This window comes from Blennius ocellaris (genome assembly GCF_963422515.1).
Source record: "Blennius ocellaris genome assembly, chromosome: 4".
Taxonomy (NCBI): Eukaryota; Metazoa; Chordata; class Actinopteri; order Blenniiformes; family Blenniidae; genus Blennius; species Blennius ocellaris.
In genome coordinates this window covers 27,613,008-27,614,960 of record NC_137653.1, presented here as the reverse complement: position 1 = coordinate 27,614,960, position 1,953 = coordinate 27,613,008, and the positions used below count along the sequence as shown (strand labels likewise).

At 46.5% G+C, this 1,953-nt stretch overlaps 1 protein-coding gene across 1 annotated transcript in view; it reads right to left on the bottom strand.

Moving 5' to 3' along the window:
• Positions 1 to 302: 302 nt before the first annotated feature.
• barx1 (BARX homeobox 1) overlaps positions 303 to 1,953 on the bottom strand; it is a gene marked incomplete at both ends in the record, with an annotated part of 5,416 nt that continues 3,765 nt past the window's right edge. The window contains one exon of the mRNA XM_080494440.1: positions 303 to 590. Coding sequence (XP_080350566.1) covers positions 303 to 590 — 288 coding nt within the window. The remainder of the gene's footprint in view (positions 591 to 1,953) is intronic.

The window sequence follows — 1,953 nt, the reverse complement described above, 5'->3', positions numbered from 1 at the left end:
GAGTCTGTGGAGGAGTCTGCAGGAGGAGTCTGCAGGATTCTGCAGGATGAGTCTGTGGAGGAGTCTGCAGGAGGAGTCTGTGGAAGAGTCTATGGAGTAGTCTGTGGAGGAGTCTGGAGGAGAAGTCTGTGGAGGAGTCTGGAGGAGTCTTTGGAGGAGTCTAGAGGAGTCTGGAGGAGTCTTTGGAGGAGTGTGGAGGAGTCTATGGAGGAGGTACTGTTTGTCTCCCGGTGCCTCCTCTGTGCTCTGAGTGTCTCTCATAAGTCCATCCACAGCAGGGGGCAGCAGGAGGTGGGGACTCCTCACTCCTCCTCAGGGCTCCCTGAGTGGGAGGCCGACCCGGGGTCTGACCGGGGATCAGACCGGGGCTCCGACCCGGGGTCCGACCTGGGGTCTGCCTGGGGCTCCAACCGGGGCTCCGACCCGGGATCTGACCTGGGGTCTGCCTGGGGCTCGAACCGTGGCTCCGACCCGGGGTCCAGGGCCGACTCCCGCTCCTGCTCCGACAGCTGCTCACTGCTCGGGATGGAATTCTTCTTGGGTCGACCTTTGGGCTTGGTGGGCGACTCCAGTCCTCCACCCTGCAGCACCTGCAGCGCACACACACACACACACACACACACACACACACACACACACACACACACACACACACACACACACACACACACACACACACACACACACACACACACCGAGCACGACGTGTTAAATGAATGCTGCTTAATGTTGGTCCAGGTTAATGCGCTGCCACCTTTGTCGTGGCTGTCATATGAAAACTGTTCAATAAAACACTCAAGTACAGAAAATAAAAACCAGCCCAAGTCTCAGCCTGTCCTGGAATCACGTTAAAACTATAAAACTCTTATATGTGTAATCATAAACACGCCATGAACACGCAGATGTACCAAATACATCAAGTTAAAAGGAGAGAGAGTTTGGCTCCCCGACTGGGGGATAACCGCCATGTCTGGCAACGCAGGTCAGTAGATCCATGTTCAAGAGATCGTTAAAGAGGAGTCAATGAAATGTAGAATGAGGAGGAAGAGGAGGAAAGAGAGCACAGCTTTGAACATTTTGGCAGAGCCTCTTCCTGCGGCGTTTATCGGGGACGTCAGCTTTCACACATAAGCCTCATCCAGCTTTTATTCTGTTTGTCACTGACTTTTACTGCAGGAAGATTGTCCATCAACTCATATTAGCTTAATCACTGAGGTCATTATTGTAATTGAGTATTCTTTTGTGTACATGTACTTTTTTTAAATGTTGTTTCAAAACAGTAGTTTTACTTGAGTATGTTTTAATTATATTAACTTCAGTTGAATCAATGTATGAATTCAATTATTAAATCAATGTGTTGGAGGAATGACACACTACTTATACTAATACCAAGGAAGACCTCACAGGGGACAAAGCACCTCCTGTTGAATTAATAGCAAAGTCTCTTATTTTGACATGTCCAAACAGGAACACCATGGCAGAAGACGATTAAACTCTCAAAACCTTTAGCTCATGGTTACACCACCATAATTACTAAACTACAATAAACTGCACTAACTAGACCACAACAACACAACACAACCACTAACAACACCAGACGAACATTTCCCATGGTGCATTGCAGCAGTCGGCTCAGCTACACAATTACTTGACAGGTAGTTTCCTATCAAAGGGTGTTTAGTTTAGTTTTAAACCACAGTGATGGTACTTGTACTGGAACGTCACTTTATAAAGTTGTTCCTTTCATCAGAACAAATACTTCCTCGTCTAAAAGCCATGGTTTTTCTCCTGCTGTCAAAAAAGTAACTAAGTAACCTTTGCTCTGAGTACAATCGGAGCTACTTTAACTTTTTTAAACTGGTACTTTTACTTGTATGTGAGTGACATTTTATCAAAGTAATTGTACTTTTACTTGAGTAGAATATTTCAGTACTCCTGAGCAGTGAACACTAT